The sequence below is a fragment of the Folsomia candida genome, unplaced genomic scaffold (assembly GCF_002217175.1).
Source record: "Folsomia candida strain VU population unplaced genomic scaffold, ASM221717v1 Fcan01_Sc006, whole genome shotgun sequence".
NCBI lineage: Eukaryota > Metazoa > Arthropoda > Collembola > Entomobryomorpha > Isotomidae > Folsomia > Folsomia candida.
In genome coordinates, this window is record NW_019091198.1 from 3783623 (window position 1) to 3801509 (window position 17887).

Here is a 17887-nt window from a genome sequence, read left to right on the forward strand (position 1 = left end):
TTTAAAACCAAATGTTTTTCACCATGCATATACTTTTCTCTTCTCTCTCTTTAGCCTACGTAGCATTGACCAGAGATTTCTTCTTCCCCCCAACAACTCTTGCCTTGCTACTACGTGGATATAGCTTTATACGGATGCACCATCATAATAATAACACCGACGACCGAGAACAAAATTCCTGTCTCTCGCAAGTCTGCACCAAGCAATCCTTGGTCAGATGGATTCTCATCTTCTCCCGCGTTCTTTCTTTATACAACAACTAGGAACACATGCATGACATTGTACCCACAATATCCAGAGCGTTTAAGCACAAGGTAGAGGAATATACAAACGTATGAAAAGCAAAACTAGAAACCAAGGGGCAAGAAACCCCAACCGAAGCCATCCAAGCATCACAACAACCATCATCGTCATCAAGCAACGCTCCTCTCCGCGCTCACTCTCACCCCTGCTTGCCTGCATTCCTATGAACTTTCATGAAACTGACTAAGCGAAAGACGCTCTTTCTCACATCGCGTTCAGAATTTGGAATCAAGAGCACAAAAAACCATTCTTGATGATTTGTTCTTGCGGCGGTGCTGGCACATACGTGAGCCTTATCCATCCAGAGAGTAACTACACACATACGATTAAATACTCTCCGCTTCTTCTTCCATCCTCCACGATATTAGTAACAAAAAGAGTCACTGACTGGAGAGATGGGAAAGTACACCACCAAAAGTATAGTGGATCAAGTCGTGTTAATAATGCTGCTTCTGCTCTCATGTGGTCGTACACACACAGATGATACAGCATAACATCATATCCGTCCACCAAATTTCAGCCCAAACTCTTTTTCATCATTACTCATTGTTTGGATTCTTTCATGAGCAGGGTACACATGATGAGGTCTTTATGCTCAAGAAACATGGCATTTTCTTTCTCTATGGTATAATTTGTACTTTTCTATATATTCTGTTTTCTTTGCCCGCCACACCACCACCACTCGAGACCGCTACGCCAGAGATTGCAGTGATCTTCATGCATGAGCTTGGCTAAAAGTGAGCTACGTACAACTTGATTCAATACTATTCTTGGTAGTGCAGGGTAGAGTTTTTAGAGATTCTTGACGTAATAGTCAATAGTAATAGTAAGTAATGCATGCAGTTGTTGGCTGTGGTGGTGCATTGCATCACCTCACATTCCTTGATTCCTCGCGTCTACAAATAAATGCATCTTGTCGAAAAGGGAGAGAGCCAAGTAATCTCGAGGGACGATAGGCTCAAAGCATTTCGACTACATGTGGACTTGAAATTCTTTTTATTTTTTGCTTTACCTCCACCACCACCAAGAACCAGCATCCCGCCACAACGTTGCAGCAGCGGTAACATAACAACAACGTAGCGTCTTCTCGCATGGTCTTCTTACTACGATGATGACGACGACGATGCTTTTATTATTTCCCAGCATCATCGTCGCTCCTAACAGCTCAAGCGAACCTGGGCATCTTCTTGGTGTGGGGTTATTGAACACGAAGACTGCAACACGCCATTATCAACTAAAAACCAAGAAATGGTGCACCGCCTTCCCGCCACGCCACGCCACGCCAATAAAGGTATCGAGCAGGTGAGCGTTCTTTCTTTCTTGCATTGTGAGTGTGCATATAACCAGGATTGTGCCTATGTTGCAGGGATTTCTTTATATGCACAACAACTACAATCCGCTACATTCTTATGTAGCAGGCTCTTCTACACCTTGGAGTCTACTTATTGGAAAGGATAATTAACGATCAAATAAATTGGCTATTTACATTAATGAAGTATTTCCGCTGTATTTCAAAACTATTATTTTTTTTCTGAAAAAAACAGTCATGCACTTCTTTCACACTTGTGAGTACGTTTCCTACATGAAAAATTAACTACGGTGCATGCGTTATGAACAAACTGGAGGAAATGAGACACATGCACCACGAGGCACACACTACGAGTTGCATTTTCAATCCAAAGTGTAAATGTCCAACCAAACCCTTGTGATTGAGCATCTCGAAGAATTTTGTGGACAAAAAAGGCTGAGATCTCATCTTCGAATCGCAGGCGTGCATCCATACTACTAGTCTCAGTTTAACAACAAGTAGATGCATGTGGCTTAGTTTTGGTTGGATTTGGATTGGATGACTGACTGCATTTTGAGTGAGTGATGCATGATGCAAGCAGAGGAAGGCTTTACTTATTACTGCACACACTGGCATAATGGTTCAACGTAGCGCCAGTCACTCAGTCAGTGTAGCATTTATCTTATGAGATAACATAACAAAACATTGCATAGTAAAACAGTCCTGCTTTTTGTTCCGTAAACGTCGTCTGCTGAGATTCAAAAAGTTGGTTGTTCGCTAGTTGTACATGTGTAACCTCTTCTCGATCCTCTCTCTCTCTATCTATATGCACATACGGATCTCAATCTGTTGTATTATGCATTGCCGTCCAAGGTCTCCCATTTCCTTTCCAGACTGACTTCACCATCCTCCTGCTTCTTCTTCTTCTTCTTCTGAGAGATCTGTGGTTTTGTTATGGTATGCTAAATTCTGAAATGGTGATGGATACGACGACGACGACGCGTCCATGCTCGAGATCCGTTTTCATACGTGGTCACCACACCACCACGATTACCCTCTCTCACTCTCTCCTCCAGGAGGTTGCGATATGTGCATGGTTCCTTAGACTCGTCGCTTTAGGCCTCCTCCTTCTTTCCATATATATATATTCCCATATTCGACCAAGATTTTAATGTCTGAGAAGACGTAAACTTTGGAAAGCTTGAATATTCCTTACTTCAAAATAGTCTGCACTTGTAGTTTCGAATTCCATCAATGTTGCAACAGCCTCCAGCCAGCAGCAGCACAACAACCCTTTGATGCATCCTTGCATACAGCCCATTTCCTTGTTGTCTCATATACCGCAGATCGTGGTACGTAAATATTTTCATTGTTTGTCATATGCATAAGACGCCCATTTTCAGAAGTGTAACAAATTCGAACAATAGCAAACACAAACAATTACATTTGGAGATATTCTCAGAGTAGAAGTATTCCATCACGAGGGGCAAATCGGAAGAAAAGGAAGAAGAATATAATCAGGAATTGCTGATTTGTTCCAGGCAGAGCCATTTTTCGGTACAGTCACGATGGAGGAGTACTTAATAAGACACAGTGGTCCACGTGCACGATGATACAGTGATAAGTGAGCATGTAAGAATTAGAATAGTTTTCTCTGGAATAAAAATAATTGTGTGACTCGGCCTGGTTTCGGTTTGTCTGGAATTAGAATCGTCCCCAGCGTCTCTCAACCCAGCCGAGTCTAGATAACCATTTACATCACACATCTAAAACTTCCTCCATAATACTCTTGCGGTCTGGCTTGTCTAAAGTTTTCTAGACGCGAGCGGGTCCTTAAGGACATAAGTTTTTTAAGTAAGTAACTGTAGCTCTTAGCTTTAGCTAGACCACACGGTGTTGGACACACAATGATATGCAACTTAATACCACCACCACCATCCCACCGCCTTTTGAATTTATTTTTAAAGTCAACCCTGAGAACGATCAAAGTACACCTTTAACATGAAGTCAGTCCTCAAGGGTTACAATAATGTAATTCGTGAACCTTCGTCGTCCTTTGAGTGTTGCTCTTTGATTTAGCCGTCTCATGAGAAAGTGTACAATATATCTAAATGCATATTCTTATGTATTTATACATATGTGAGCTGTTGTCCCCTCTCTATACGCACAATCGCATTGAGTAATGTGTAATCCCGTTGGTTGTAAAGTGAAGACAGCAAGTATAAGATGACATTACAATAAAAAAAACTAAAAAAACGATATACATATAACTGCATTCCAATAGCTTTCTAATCTAAATAATCTTTCTGTGGAATTTCTTAAAAAATATTCCTGCTGTAGGAACTCCATTTACGTGAATATTTATAAATTCTTGAGCAATGGTTTTCTGAACAAATTGGTACTCAACAAAACCTTTAAGAAAACCTAAAAGTTGGGTTAAAGTGCTTTGCTAAGGACACAAATCTATTCTCTACAAATGAATCTGAAACATTTTAAGAGCGTCGACAACCCAGTTTCTTATTTTTCTACGTAAAATACAAATTTTGTTCACTTTGTAAGGAATTAGCTATTCTTCAAAGGAATTGAAGTGGATGAATGGAATTTGATGTATGTAATCTTGTGAAGAATTTAATAAAAACAAATGTCTCCCTTACAAATTCGTACATAATTTGGTCCAAAAAATTTTTAGTAATGACTAATGCTAATCTTACGTAGAAAATATATTTCAGAAATTGTGAGGCTTCATCTTGTCAAAAATAACAAATTGTATGCAATTCGACTCCCAAATAAGCATAATGCTCATGATACATATACTAGTATGTCTGCTTTTGAGTAGTGCATGGCCATGCTTTTTGTGAAACTCCCCACAAACCGCATTCGATATTTGCATTTTAACCCAAAAATATAATACCAAGATTGAAAAATTATCCCCTCCATAAATTGCAACATTTATTGATTTTCACGCTTCTTGTGTCAATGCATATTGAGGAAAAGGTTGGAAATATATCGTATCATATACATATTATGTGACCCCAGTAAATGGTTACAAAACGTATTTTTGTGCATTATATCCAGATCTGGTAAATGTACTTTCTCATCACTTTATTCTCATACAGATACAAATCTGTAATATTGAATTACACTCCACAACCCATCCATTGCAATTGTATCTACATATTAGCATGCAGTCAGCAGCAGATTGGGTGATGAGTTTCCATTTCTGGAGGAAAACTGTATTGTTTTATTCATGAAATGCCAATAAAAATATGGCAGACGAGATTTAGACAGGCGAACCTCACCATTGTTTTGTGAGTAACACAAAACAATGGTCCGATGAGTACACCGGAATTCATTACAAATAGTAATAAATCATTCACTCAAAATTTAGCAAACATTTTTTCCAACAGCAAACAGAGACATACCGCAACAAATAGCAAGGGGTAAAATATCAGTATATCGTATGGCATGGCTGGCTATTATGTAGTGCAGCCAGCTTCTTTTGCAAGTCACAAAAAAATCCACCCAGACACATGAACTCTCTTCTCTCATATTCATTATTAATCGATCATCAACGCATGACGAAATCTGTCAGGATCCGACAAATGCAAGCTGTTAGAAAGTTTAAATTAAATCCTGGGTCAGCAGATTCATCCAAATAATCAATAATGAATTAAAACTATGCGAGATTATGGCGATTATACGTCAACAGGAATTTTTACATTCCGACTTGGCAGCGAATACTCGTCATCTGGAAGACATGCCTATGTACATTCACACAAGCGTCTCATAACCTAAGTAGACTCCAATTAATCTAAATTTTATTCAGGTGGAAATTGTTACGTTACACATTCACGAGACATCAAACCTTCAAGGATGGAAATACTTGTACATTCTGACAAAGAAAAATGTTTAATATTCTGATGGATCATAGGACAAATCGCATAAATTGTGTAGACGATTTATGCTCTTTATATACATATTACTTATACCTGCTTAAATTCCTCAAGAAATAATATTTTGTTACCAAACAGCATAATCACTGCAGGTATGTATGTATGTACATATCTCTAAAGTTCTTCAATAAACCAAGTGAGTCATACTAAAAAAGACTACGTATACCAGATAAATTTTCCATCAAAGGGTAAAAGTTAAGGATGAATCAAACCCAACAAATACTGTCTAAAAACAAAATATTTGTTTGTTGGTTTATCAAGTGAACCGATTACCGAACCGAAGTCCAGCACACATACATGAATACTATGCATAAGGCAAGCGCTATTTATACTCTATTGAAGTAAATTTTTCACACTGGTCCTGATTATTTGTGACCCCCTCGAACGCTCAAAATAAACCAAATCGATAGTGATAAAATATTCTCCTGAAACATTGATAACGCTCGCACAATCATAAAAGTCAAAAGTCTGCTTCAAACAAAATTACTCTCTCTGAAAATATGCTCATAATTAATGATGTGCATCCAGTCTTTCCGAATAAATTGAACCGGATCCATACCAAAACAAACTGGTCTCATTCGTCTCAAGTTCCCACGGCCATTTAAAGTTTGCCCCATGAACACAGCTCATGCATTTAGACTGATAAGAAGAAGAAGACGAAGACGAACATATCATAGATAACAACAGAGATGATTCATTATCTTCCTCAATTCTGAGAATGTTTATATTACGTAACCCCAACCACCAAACACATGACGCAGACAAAAATTGAATCTCTGTTAACACTTGAGCAATGAGACTAATATGAGACGACATCGTCATACTCGAACTGCTGCTCATCAATATCTTATTCTATCTTCCCTACTGACGGATATATGTATGCTGGCACATACTGGGTCTCTGTCTCAAAGTTCTTTTTCCTAAGTTCCAAGATTACAAAAACATTCAATTTCTTTAGTGAATCACATTTAAACTGCTTCGGCACAGATTGAATGGGTGAGTGATGTGAATGTTGTTTTGAATCGGGGTAAATTCTTGAAGATTAATGACCGAACTCATAAATGAGATATCTTTTAGAGTAACAGAATAAAAGTTGTTATTGTTCCACATGACATGACTTTCACCGTCCATTAGTCTCTTGTTGCAGTAATTTCGACAAAGCATGCCACACACACAGTCATAAATTGCCACCGTTCATATCACCCAGACCATGTCTATCGCTAGATTCCAGACTTCCTCCCAACATACATTTCCTACAAGATTTAGCTGCCTCCTGGATTACCTAAATACACAAATACTTTAAGATCGTAGAAATAATTTCAATAAAGATGAACAACAACTCTTCTTTTGAACTTTATCAATCAAACGGATGGATCGGAAGAAAACAATTTTTTCGGGATGAGATTGATAAGTTTTCAAAAAGTATCAGACAATACAGGAACAATAACACAATGTTGTTGTCGTTACAACGACGCACTCATTCTTCCCCGTAAAGTTTAATCCTCTTAATAAATAACCTCTGAAGAGTAAGGCTTATGAGAAAGAAAAACTGTATGTAGCTTGATACAATTTATTTTTTAAACAAGTTACAAACGCCACATTAAGCACAGGTCACTCTGTAGATATTCTTCAAAAATAAATAAAAAGCCAAACGATTGACTATGATTTCTGCACGTAATGACCTAAATTCATTGCATGGGGTACTACATAGTAACAACCCAACATGCACTCTGTGTACTATGTACATAGCTGCACACTCAGACTCTCCAGGAAAAGTTGCGGGTGCCGATAACGAACGAAAACGAAGAAATAAAGTGGTGAGTCATAACTCAGGTACACTCAACCTACGTAAATACGTACGTACTGTGTACTTTCACTATGCGTAAGTAACAAAATAACCTCTTACCTTGGGATGGATCACGTGAAAAAGGAAAGAATAACAAATCTAATATCGTGCTACCCTCTTTCCATCCCATATTCCACAAGCTAAACTATTAAATTCAATCATTCCTTCTACGAATGTTTTTAGGAACTTTATGAAGCCGCCGATATATTCTTCCTATGTTACTGGATGTGGTTAATGCAACGTATTTTTAAGGGGGAAAGTGGTAAACGTAAGGAATGTGGTAATTAATTCAGTCTAATTAATAATTTTCATGTAAAACCTAGTTAAGTGAGACTCCATGTTTACGGTTTATCTGTGTTCAATACTTCTGACAGCACTGTGTTTACTTATAATGTAATTCGCTGCTAGACGTCCTTCATGCCGACACATGAGTCTGCTGACTGCTGCATAGCTCCACTTATTTTTCTTCTACCTGTGACATTAAGGAGAAAGCCATTGCTTTGGAATGTGGTTTTGGTTCTAGATAGTGATTCCATTAGAAAGAAAAGCCAGTCGTGCGGTCAGACAAAACAAGCTGGGTAAAGTTAGTGATGCAGTGGTGAAAGTCGATGCCCTACTCTTGCTGCTGGTAGGGTCTGGTTTTGGGTTCACCTTGATATACGCCAGTTTTTACAGTCCAATCAAGGACGCCCTCATTCAAATGGCTGACCTCGTTGCCCTAACTGTGTCATTCATTTTCCATGGCCTCAGTCAACTTTCTCCGGGAATAGACCGTGAGCATACCCACATTAATGATTGGTTGTAATGACTGGCCCATATTATCCGGGATAAATGTATGAAACATTTATTTTCTCGTATTGGGAAAGACCTGTCTAATTATGCCTCGCAATCAACTTACAAACATACGCAAATATTGGACCCTGTCTCTTTTTGGGCATATGGTGCACACGCATATTAAAAATAATATGTAGGTATTAAATTCAAGTCGTGGAATTACAACGACTTTAGAGTTAGAAGTGGTTCGTATATTTATGAGAAGGATAATCGTACACAAAAGGATAATTCTCGCTAGATTGAGAAGAAGGAAAATGGATGTGCTCATAGTAGTGGCAATAAGAAGTTAATCAGGATCCAGATTCAAACCCGATACAAAACCAAAGATGAATGGGTAAGCTTAAAATTCTATTACTGCAGATTAATCATTCCTTTGAGCACTTAATATCCTCCGTTACGGAGGCTAAAATACACAGTCTAGCCGTAATAATCATAACATTAAGGTACACTATGTATACACCGATATGTACAGCACACAAGTAATTCGTGAAGCACAACAAAAAAGAGAAAGCACACGGTAAGTAGGGAATTATTACTGGCGCAACCAAGTGTATAGGCAAGTGGAGAGAGCGAAGAAAAAAACCAGTTTGGCCTTTCCCCCAACCTACCAACCAACCTCCTTGTATATTGAATGATGGTGAAAAAAGAAAAGTATACATAAGCGGACGTGGGAAGAATTCAGCCGGACGAGACGGGTCTGAAATTCACAATACTGCTGCTGCTGGTGCAAGGCATGAATAATCCTACTTTGCCTCAGCTGGTCTGAACACTGAATGACTTGTACATCTCTCGGATATGGACACGGGAAAAGAGAAACCTATCCGAGTAAGTAAGGAAACCCATCCCCAAAATAATATCCGAAATCGTCGGGTGGTGAAGTTCAACGCTGCGACTACGTTACACAACTATCTACGACCCTCCATTCCAACAACTACAACTGTCTCGATTGCTGTCTTTTTGAGAGAAGGGGTAATAATGGCGTGAATGGTCAGGCAGGAGAAAGCACTACTTTAAATCAAAAACACGAGATGAGAGAGACAAAATTCATTGAAAGGTGCCGCTTTCTAATTTGTCCCGCGTCTCAAAGAAGTGCGAGAGAAAGTGGGAGAGAGCGTCTTATTTTGAGCATTAATGTTGATAACATTATGTCCAACAATGATGTTGTAATATGGAAACTACAATATCTTTCACCAGGCGTTTGACTCGACCCCCGCAGGGTAACCTTTCATATGTGAGTGTATGTACATATACATACGTGGTGGTGAGCGAGACAGAAAAATTATAGAACTTAGGACTTCGATCCAGCGGTAGTACAACTGTCTGGCTTTCCTGGCTGGCGTGTTGGCGTGGCGGGCACAACTGCTCAGTATTCAACTCAGTACCACCGAAATTCCGGGATGGAAACCATCCTCGTCGCATCTCATCTCATCTTTCTTCATCATATTCTCCATCCAATGTTCACCAACCACGTGAACGGCTGGAATAAGAGCTCGCCTGGCTAAATTGGCTGTACATGAAAGCATGAAATGTTAGGAAAGAGACGGGTGGACGCCCCAACTTGTTAAGTATCCCCCAAGGAGAAAGATTCGGATTGGGATCTGAAATTCAGAATTTCAGAGCAAAGCACAAAGGAACTATTTACTGGCACTAACTGAAATAAGTGGATATAAGGAAATACGAAATAATGTAATGTCACTCCCCTCTCGTCCTCTCTCTTCCTTCCTTAAAAATTGCTCTTACTACCATTACTATTACTACTCTACTCCTACTACAACCACCCCGATTACTACGACTACTCCTCCTTTTTACTACGAATAGTGAACTCATTCATTAGAGGTTATGATCACAAAACCAACAGTCGTGCTCATTCGCTTTCGATTTCCGAAATTTGTATTTTTCTCGCTGCAATACCCTTCATGTTTATACCTCGCGAGTATCATTCACTGCTCGGAGGAAATCCAAATTCCGCCCCAATCTACTATCTGTCGCCCTTTATTTTCATTAGAGGCTCGATAATGTGGTACACTGACTACCAATATGTCATTATTCCTTCCTGCCCCTTTGACTGTGTATTACCCAGCATAAATTCGTCATACTTTCTCTACGTGTTTATTCCAGTGCACAGAGCACCCTTTCATTATATTTGCTACTAAATATACATATATTTATATATGGCTGGCAATCTAAACAATTATTTCCTAATCCAACCTTATGCTACCCACATTTAGCTATCCATCGTTTTCATTGGATTTATTACAACTTTATCTTTATTATGTCGTCTTTAATCCTACACAACCAGAGAAATTGCCTTACGCTACATGGCTTTTCCATCAGATTTATGCTCAAAGTTTGAGACGAATTGTGTCGGATTTTTCATAACACACTGCCTAATTTACTGATACAAGGGGACAATATATTGACACTAATAAGTACCTAAGAGCAAATTTATTAATGTGGTAAGTGCAGCGTATGAAATTTTGAACATGTTTCAATACACACGCCATGAACTAAAGAAATAGTGAAAGCGTTATAATTTGTACGACTGCCGACTGCCTAAAACATGAAACAGTCCAACTAGCGCCACCGTTCAACTCACACCCAAACTATTCACAGAGTTCGTAGCGTTGTCGCTATGCTGCGCTCTCAACCGAACAACTCGCTCGTTCCCAACTACGAAATACATATCTCGAGCTAATTGGTGTTACATATTAAGTAGCTTACTAAATATTATAATGACATGATTTCCTACAACACAAATTATACTGCATTATAACGAATTCCCCCGTGTTGAACTTGGTAAAAATAGTATCAGTGAAGGCCAATCCAAGTTCATGAAATCTGATGATCTTTCATGAAACATCATTTAAGTGATAATGCTCACTCAAAATAGTGATACAATTAGATTCACCTGGCAGAAATTGCTCGTGTTGGAGCGTTTACTTTGTCGGCTTTAATATGCATGCCCAATGTTAATTGAATGTTATTGAACTTGTTCAGGAAATCAAAACACTCAAACATCATAGTACTCATGACACAGTATTTTATATCCTACTTTGGCTAATTGATTTTTACGAGTTCATTATTTCATTCTACACGAAGGTGACGGTATTGAAATAAAGCTACATTTTCTGCACCACATGGAGCAATATGCAAGGCAATTTCCTACCAACTACTACATAGTTGTAACAACGTCGCAAACTTTCAAATTTTACACCACCATTAAATCGAGTAATTATTTATTACATGCAAGGCAAGTTTAAAATTCCAAGCATTCTGAGTGAGGAAATGGCACGTGCAACAAGTGTAAACCTCGTCGCTGAATAGGTTTATTCGCTATAGGTTGTTTCAAATGGCGGTGGGTGAGATTTAATTTTGCTCAGTTTAAACAGTGTGTCTACGCTATATATGTCATGTCAACAACAATAGTAGCTTGTAATCAAATATTTATATAGAGAAATTCCTTAATTGACACGTCAATGGTATTAATCATGTCTTAATTGTTGTCTCAGAACGCACTCACCGCTCATTTCGGTCTATGAAACGTATATTATGGCCTCCAGAACAATGACCAAAAGAAAGGCCGCATATAAAAATTTCAAAATGTTTGACCTCCGAAGTAAATATAATTCTTAAAGGAATGCGTCGCACTCTAATAAAATCTTTTTATCCTGTAGCGAAACTAAACGAACTTAAATATCCCTAGCTTTATATGTCGTCGTACGTACCCCTTGTCGATTTTTAACCAAAGTCAAGTTACAAATAGCTGAGCACCACCACCAACACTTTTGACAAATAAGTCGTGTATACATATATTGTTATTTCTGTAAATTTTATTTCTTCCAACATTGATTTCTACCCGAGCAGCACGTGCGAATGACTAACTAAGAAGAAACCATAAAAATAGAAAGAAAGCTCATGACAAGATCATGCATGTTTTACACATCTAAACGATTCCCCTTACTCATTTATTATTTTGTTGTCTTGAGGTTCCAGCAGTTTTTCAAAAGTGAACATGATCTCTACATCGCTGGACATAAATAAATAATCTTTAGGCTCAAACTATTATTTTTGCTACGTGTTTCGTTGTGGTGGGTCATGTTAACAACAACATGCAAAAATTAAACTTGGCAAAAGAGCAACATATAATTTATGGCATAACGTTCCTACATAAACTATTCCGCACGTCCAGTCTGGTTCAAGTGGCGGGGGATTGGAACTTAGTACCTGGGAAACGTCACCCAAAAGTTCCGATTCCCTGGACATTTTAGTTATGCAAGTTACAGGGAAACGGAACCCACTTGTCGCAGGATTTAGCGGGCTTCGATTCCCCGGTACCCTCTTACGCAAAAGTTACGATTCCCCGGAACCCAACATTTTTCTCCCATTTTTCATAAATTGGATATATTTCCAAGAAAAAATTTTATTTTCTCAAATTAACCTCCCACCAATGAACAACATTGGATAAAAAAATTAGAATTTTTTATAGTGGCGAAGTTTCCTAAAATCGCAAATATCTGACAAATTTGAGGAGCGGCAAGTCCAAAAAGGTACGGGGAATCGTCACCCAACAATTATTTTCAGGGAAAAATGCAATTATTTTGAGAGAAAAATAATTGTAACACAATTATAACGTAATAATTGTTACAATAACTGTAAAATAATTGTATTTTTCCCTGAAAATAATTGTTGGGTGACGATTCCCCGTACCTTTTTGGACTTGCCGCTCCTCAAATTTGTCAGATATTTGTGATTTTAGGAAAAACGCCACTTTAAAAAATTCTAATTTTTTTTATCAAATGTTCTTCGTTTGTGGGAGGCTAATTTGAGATAATTCAAATTTTGTGCGGAAATTTATTCAATTTATGAAAAATGAAAGAAAAATGTTGGGTTCCGCGGAATCGTAACTTTTGCGTAAGAGGGTACCGGGGAATCGAAGCCCGCTAAATCCTGCGACAAGTGGGTTCCGTTTCCCTGTAACTTGCATAACTAAAATGTCCAGGGGATCGGAACTTTTGGGTGACGTTTCTCAGGTACTAAGTTCCAATCCCCCGGCACTTGAACCAGACTGACGTCCATGCTAAGAATCAATATAGTAATATATAAGTATTTCCAAGTTAAGAAAGACTATTCCCTCAGTTCGTCTGTTGTGTCTGACTTTTCGTCTCTCAGACTCGTGATACTAAAATAAGGATAAGAAACTATCGCACTCTAAAGTTTTCTTACTTTCGTTCTTTTTCTAGTGGTCTCACAATTGACAATAAAAGGACACAATGAATCACGTAGTCGTAGATAATAATATTAATATGAAAATAAATCAACCCCTTAGTCAAAAACACATATGCACGGCTCATTCTCTATCAAATACTGCGTTGTTGTGGGAAAAGTATTGATTACAGACAGACTCGGGACAATTGAAATGAACCTGATTCAACTAATGGGTACAATCTAGTTATAACGTGACTTGGTCAGGTTTATCAGGACTTTTTCATCGTTTCCCTATATCATCAAATTACAAAAGAACAGAACAATATCAATACATGCACCGTAACGTTGTCTCGTTCTCATGCAAGACATTCGTTGATCAAGTAAACAAAATTGCAATCGTAGGTTGTTATTAAATGTTCAGACAGTTAAACACTACTGCATAACTTATCTACCTAGATATATGTAACAGTCCTACTTTATAATCTAGTATTTACCTACGACATTGGCAATATTGCATTTCTGCAGTATTTTTTGTAGTGTCAAATTTAAACTTATGTTGGTACGATGGGGACCAGCTCATTTTATGATATCAGGTTTAAAAAAGAAGCCAGTAAGTCATGTTATGCAATTTGGTTTGTTTTGGAGACATGAACAATGCACTTTTTGCGTCTGGCTTAAATCGATGCATGCAATTATAATATAATTAACCTATTCTGATTTCATGGGAACTTCTGATACGTCTGTGTCACACCCGCATCTTGGCCTTCACCAATGTCTCATTCAAATAGATCATTGACTTGGTACTAAATCACAAGGTAATAAAAACAATTGATGCCAACCACCTTTAATACGGCTTAAAAATTGGACCCCAGTTGGAAGCAGTCCAGTTAGCATGTGCATAAGCCCTGGCCAAGTGAACCAAAGTACAAGGTAACTTCTCAAATTAATGATTACGTCAATTATAAAACGAAATAAACCAGAAGAGTCAATAACACTGACGAATTGCAGTGCAGCAGTCTGGTCGACTAAAAAGCGGAACCCTTTATGAAATGCAATCTGATTTGTGTTTTATGCGATTTTATGTGAGCAAATATTTATCATCAGCACTGATGAATCAGCTCTCCAGAGGTTGTCGATATTTCAAATTTCATCATTATAGCACAACGAGACATGTTGAGTGAGTGTTTGGTATGCATGCATTACTTTCCGAATCAACAAGCATCAGACGAGAAACTACCTAAAGGTGTAATCCCACGGTGCAACGCAATAAATCTATAATATGGTGTAACGGTAATTAATTTCTGAGTTTATAGACCTCTTGCATGTAAAATGACCCCAGATTAAGGTGTCAAATTGCGTTTATTTGACCTGGTTGCAAAATGTGTTTGATCGATGCAGTCCAGTGCGTGGACGGAATAAAAATTGTTAAAAGTAATGACTTCCAAGAGCTTTAATATAATTCAATGTCAACCATTTTTTAAGGTACTTCAACTATGTACAAGTGTCACACATATCTCGGAATTTGTGTATTATATATATGAACAATTTTATAACATAATTTTTCGTGTTAAAACCATGAGAACGTCAATTCAACAACCTTTTGGGTATGCATATGTGCATTTAGTTCGACTGACGTCAACAAAGATCAAATTACTCGTATATAAATTGAATTACCTAATTTTTTTAATTTACAAAAATTATATGACTACAAATCTCCACCTTAATTAAAATGAAAGAAGAGAACCTTTTGGTTTAGTCCGTTGACTAAATACTACATGGTCACTAAATTCTGAGGTGATTAAACTGATGGGAATGACAGTCAGAACATAAATGCTAGTTAATCAATATCCCGCAGACTTTACACTCTTTTTAAAAAAAATTGGTAGAATTTTTCAGTAATGAATTTTTCAGGTAGCTGTCGATTTTTATTTGAAACAATACAAATTTCTACACAACAAGAGCTAGACAAGTGCAGCAAGGAAATAACGAAATTCATTCAGAAATGAGGGCACAAGGTTTCCACGAAATCATCCATTTGTAGGATTAATGTCACATTAATGATTTTTTAAATTGTTCAGGTGAACCACCTTTACCAATTACCAGGCATAAAGTACTAATTTGTTTTGGTTAAATGGTCAAATAAAGAGTAGTTAAAGTCAAATGTATAAAGTCTTTGACTGAATACACCTCCTGGTTATGTGTGTATGCACATAGTACTATTGCTTGATATGCAAGCATTTTATTTTATTTTAGAAATAGGGTCAATGTAGTCATGCATGAGGTAGGTGACCAGCAAAGACAACGGCATCCAGTACTACTTAAGTCGTAATTAAAGTCTAAACATAAATAATTTCGAGAAATAATTGGACACTAAATACTATGCTCGTACTATAGGAGAGGAGGTTCAAATCATATTTTTAGTACTGCAGTGCTCTCCATTTAAACTCGCGCAAAAGAAATAAGGAAATGCGATTGATGCCTATTTCCTACTTTAATTTTTCTATACTAAGGTCATTAAAATTTATGCTGTCCTGCATCGACGTCCCCCTTATCGAGAATTCAAATATGCATTCTTAAAATCAAGTTAATGTCTGAGGTTGTTGCAGTTTTTTTAATGCGGCAAAGTGAGACTCTCCGTGTTTGCAGTTTAGGTAAGTCAGTACATGTGCAGTTTGTGTATGTCGTGCGAATTGTACATTGTATGCCATGAAATGGATGCAACTCTACTCCGATGCTGCTGCAAAAGAACAAAATAGAAACCAATATGCTTACCTATACTTTCTGGAGGTATGGGATCTTCCTCCGCCGTCTTGACCCCAGTCTCGTCGTCCATGGGTTCAACCAGAATATCGAAATTTTCCAACGCTTCCGCCGCTATTTCCACGCGATCCTTGGCCGATTTAACGTCCTTGCCTGTCGACATAACTGCTTTATGAGACGAGGTGGAGGCGATTTGAGATTGTGCCTGAATCAAAGAAGCTGCCATATTTTCTTTGGAATATTTGCAAAGTAAAATTGGTTCTGTTTCTTAAAAAATGGTGGGTTTGAAAGTTCGTATCCTGTCCGATTTCTACTAAAACGTGTAGTTAACACCTAATCTGGGAACAAAAAAAGAGGGGGGAGAAAAAAAACAAGGTCAGTGCAACCAATTGAACCCACTATGTACTATCACCACCACCGTAAAATGTATTTAAAAAAATCAAGTAGGGCAATTACAAATCAAACAAACAAACGGAACAACCCGTGTCTCACCTTGTCAAGAGTCCGACAGTGAATAACCTTTTGGAACGCTGTCCCGTCTTCTTATGTGCTGGAGAAAGAAGAAATTAATAAGTAAATGGTGGGAGGATGATGATGAAGAAGATGAGTGAACAAGTCCAGCCAGTTAAGACCAGGGAAGTTGAGACGTCCTCCCGAACAGATTCCGAGTATTAAACTCTAACAACAACTAACTAACTAACCACACTTCTACGCACTCTAACCAACTCAGCCACCGTTTAATAATAATGAGAGGTGACAATTCAATAGTTTGGCTTCCTCATAACTCAATGCATTGTATGGATATGCAGCAGACCCAATTACTCCAGTTATCGTGAGTTGTTATTATAAGTTCAAAACCCAACACTCGTGTACCTTCGCCTTCTCTCTTGACTTCCAAATAATATCTACCGTTACAGGCAAAAAAATTAAAAGGACAAATTTATTCGCAGGTTCACTCAACTTTCAAATTTCTTACTTGTCCCTCCTCAATAAAATATTGGACATAAAAATAATAATTAAACTTACTATATTTTTATAATAATACTCCTCTAAAAAAACTTGGTAGACGACGGCGATGATGGTGGTGACTAATTCACGGAGGAGGAGAGGAGAGGGCAGGGGCCAATGATAATGCTTTTCACTTCACAGGCCGGCGAGGTCAAGTCAACGGTTGGTTTTCTCCGCCAAAACAAAACGGAGAGGAGGAAGCAACAGGTAGACGACGGAGTACGGAGATAAGGTGCAAGTAGTAAATAAGTGGTGTCCCCTTGAATTCGGTTCTTCTCGTTGCTCCAGTTGTGGACTTTACTCGACTGGAAGTTCGCTGTAGAATATTTAAATTATATAAACACTGGAGATAATACTAGTTGGTTGGTTGTTGTTGATGGACGGAGGAGTGCCTTTCCCTTGGAATTTTCTCAAAAGTCTTCGCTCTTGGCATATATATAGACATCTGATAATGGAGTATTCCTATGTGTCGTCATGGTGAGTAAAGCTTTTGGTTGTCAACAGCAGCATAAATAATTAAATACGAGAGAATATACTACAACAGAGGACACAAATTTACAATATGGGTTGGATGTCCATATGAACAATGCATGCACAAGTTAAAAATATTCCAAAAGGCGACCATAGGTTTGGGTAAGTTAGTTTCTAGGAAAAGGGTTCAACCTCCATCCACTTCACCTATAATGAGAT

The 17887-nt window shown here is 38.0% G+C and overlaps 1 protein-coding gene across 4 annotated transcripts in view; it reads right to left on the reverse strand.

Moving 5' to 3' along the window:
• LOC110850718 (serine/threonine-protein kinase pim-1) overlaps window positions 1-17514 on the reverse strand; it is a 41515-nt gene extending 24001 nt beyond the window's left edge. Inside the window, exons 1-3 of one of the 4 annotated variants that reach the window (XM_022098241.2) lie at window positions 17216-17514; window positions 16682-16739; window positions 16202-16522 (exon numbers count right to left, since the gene is read on the reverse strand). In XM_022098241.2, the coding sequence (XP_021953933.1) occupies window positions 16202-16415 (214 nt within the window). In that variant the 5' untranslated portion in view covers window positions 16416-16522; window positions 16682-16739; window positions 17216-17514. Of the gene's footprint in view, window positions 1-16201; window positions 16528-16681; window positions 16888-17215 lie in introns of those variants that run through there. The other 3 variants (XM_022098238.2, XM_022098242.2, XM_022098240.2) reach the window with 3 other exon arrangements.
• Window positions 17515-17887: the final 373 nt, after the last annotated feature.